This window comes from Austrofundulus limnaeus, unplaced genomic scaffold, assembly GCF_001266775.1.
Source record: "Austrofundulus limnaeus strain Quisiro unplaced genomic scaffold, Austrofundulus_limnaeus-1.0 Scaffold81, whole genome shotgun sequence".
Taxonomy (NCBI): Eukaryota; Metazoa; Chordata; class Actinopteri; order Cyprinodontiformes; family Rivulidae; genus Austrofundulus; species Austrofundulus limnaeus.
In genome coordinates, this window is record NW_013952483.1 from 1,211,324 (window position 1) to 1,213,617 (window position 2,294).

The 2,294-nt window shown below is 40.4% G+C and overlaps 1 protein-coding gene across 1 annotated transcript in view; it reads left to right on the forward strand.

Moving 5' to 3' along the window:
• The window catches only part of LOC106519732 (SH3 domain-containing RING finger protein 3), a 115,534-nt gene that overhangs the window by 107,087 nt on the left and 6,153 nt on the right, over positions 1-2,294 (forward strand). Inside the window, exon 8 of the mRNA XM_014011517.1 lies at positions 1,327-1,652. Coding sequence (XP_013866971.1) covers positions 1,327-1,652 — 326 coding nt within the window. The remainder of the gene's footprint in view (positions 1-1,326; positions 1,653-2,294) is intronic.

Below are 2,294 nucleotides of genomic sequence, written 5' to 3' on the forward strand. Positions count from 1 at the left end.
CTCGTGAATTTTGTTCGTATCTGAAAAAAATCGTAGAATACGAAAACATTGGTGAATGCCACAAATTCTCCTAAATCACTCGTACGCACAACTTAAGCACAAATCTGTGCGTACGAACGGTTCTTGCATGAGGCCCAATGTTTGAAAAGACTAGGTGCAAATAGTATTTCTACATAAAACAGGAGATTACACTCTAGTAACCAGGATAACTGCTAGTAGGCCAAATCAAATGGCTTGGCGGGCTAAATTAGGCCCACGGGCCCCACTTTGGGCGCCTCTGGTTTAGAACTTTTTACTGTTGAACTTCAAGTAAAAACGGTATTCATTCATTTTTAATAGTGTAGATGCCATTATCTTTCATTGTCCTTAAATATAACCATGGTAGCAGTAGTGTTTCTGAATGCAAACATAAGGATTGTGTTCATGGTTTACAGAAATGTGCAAAAAGCAACACTTCTACTCCAGAGAACTTKTATTCATCTTTGCAGAATATAGTATAAATTCGGTAATTCAGATGTGACATAATCTTTGTAAAATACTGTCAGCGGCACAGTTCCTCAGTTAATGCTATATGTGTTGTGCACACATGGACAGAACACACAGTCAGTACTGTGCTCTGATCTTGTAGTGGTACTATTTTGTGCTACAAGCACACAGCCACACTTGTGTCTGTACAAGATCTAGATCATATCAGCCTTGCTTTCCACTCAGAGTCTATTCATCTCTTCAATACCCCGTTCTCTCTTTTGCTTTGTATTCGTTCTTTCTTCCTCTGAGGAGGAAAAAAAATATATAGTGAAGGTCTCATTGGGAAGGCTGGAGAGTACACACTGAGAGGACTGCCAAGAATAACACACACACAGACATGTGCACTCCCACGCACACACACAGTCGCACGCAAGCGAACACGCTAGCTGACAAGCACGCAGCCGAATGACATCATTGTGCTTTTTGTTTTATGGAGGCGTAATGACAGGCCTTCTCATTTCTCTCCCCACTTTTTTTTTCTTTCTTTCTCTCTGTTCGCTTGTTGCTTTGTGTCACATACACACATACACACACATCTGGTCTCGATTACAAAATAAAGTATGTGAATAGTTGGAGTGTTTAGTGGTTTTATCTCCTGATCGGTTCACCTCCTTTAGGATTTTGTCTGCGGTGCAGGAGAGCAGGTGGATAGAGGTTTCATGCAGATTTATTTATTTATTTTTWMAGTCAAGGCCTTTCATACTGCAGCTGCTTCAGAATGGATTTAGTTTAGAGTGAAGTTTCTAGTTTTGTGTTGCTTTTCTRTCCAATAAACACTTGTATCTGTTTGTGTTTTAGTCCACAGCCCCCCCGCTGGGAGTCCAGAGCGCCCCACTGTGGCCATCTCCCCCCTGCGTCCTCARAGCTGCTCTCCATCACGCTGCTCCGGCCAGTCAGGTCGCCCCCTCTCCATGGTGTCTCCGGGACCCAGCTTAGGCCCCTCCCCTCTCTCCTCCCCGGCTTCGCGTCCCATCCTCCCCCTCTCCTCTCCGCTCTCCTGTCTCACACCTCCCAACGTGTCAGCCATATTCCTCAACGGCGAGCCGGGCAGCCCGCTGCAGCCGCCATCGCCTGGCCCCTCCCACGTTGTCACCCAGGGCGTCCTCGCACCCAAAGCAGAGAAGGTGAGAAATTAACTATTATTATTATTAATTGATAAATCAGTTTTTTAATCAAGCACCTGTTTTAGTTTTAAACATGTCTGCCAGAACTGAGGAAGAAAAATCCAAAATACATATTTTCTTTTTCAGCTGGGAAAATGTTAAACCTTTCTTTTGATTAGTGTTTTGATCTGCACTTTAAATCAGCCTGAATCTATGGGATGCCGTAATTTGTAAGTTAAATATTTAGTTTATAAACTATGACATTTATAAATGTATGAATCATATGGTGAAAAACTGACTTTGAAAAATAAATCTGTTCAATTTTTCTTATTAAAGGCTAAACAAAACAAAAATATTGGTGGTAATTTTTGACTGTGTAACTTTACAAATGGCACCGTTAACAAGCTAAATATTTAACTTGTGACTTAAATATTTAGTTTTGAGCTAAATGTTTAGCTTGCAACTTAAATATTTAGCTACCAAGTTAAATGTTTAGCTAGCAAGTTAAATATTTAGATAGCCACCGCAATATTTAACTTGCTAGCTAAACATTTAAGTTAAATATTTAGGCGGCTAGCTAAATATTTAACTTGCTAGCTAAATATTTAAGTTAAATATTTAGGCGGCTAGCTAAATATTTAACTTGCTAGCTAAATATTTAAG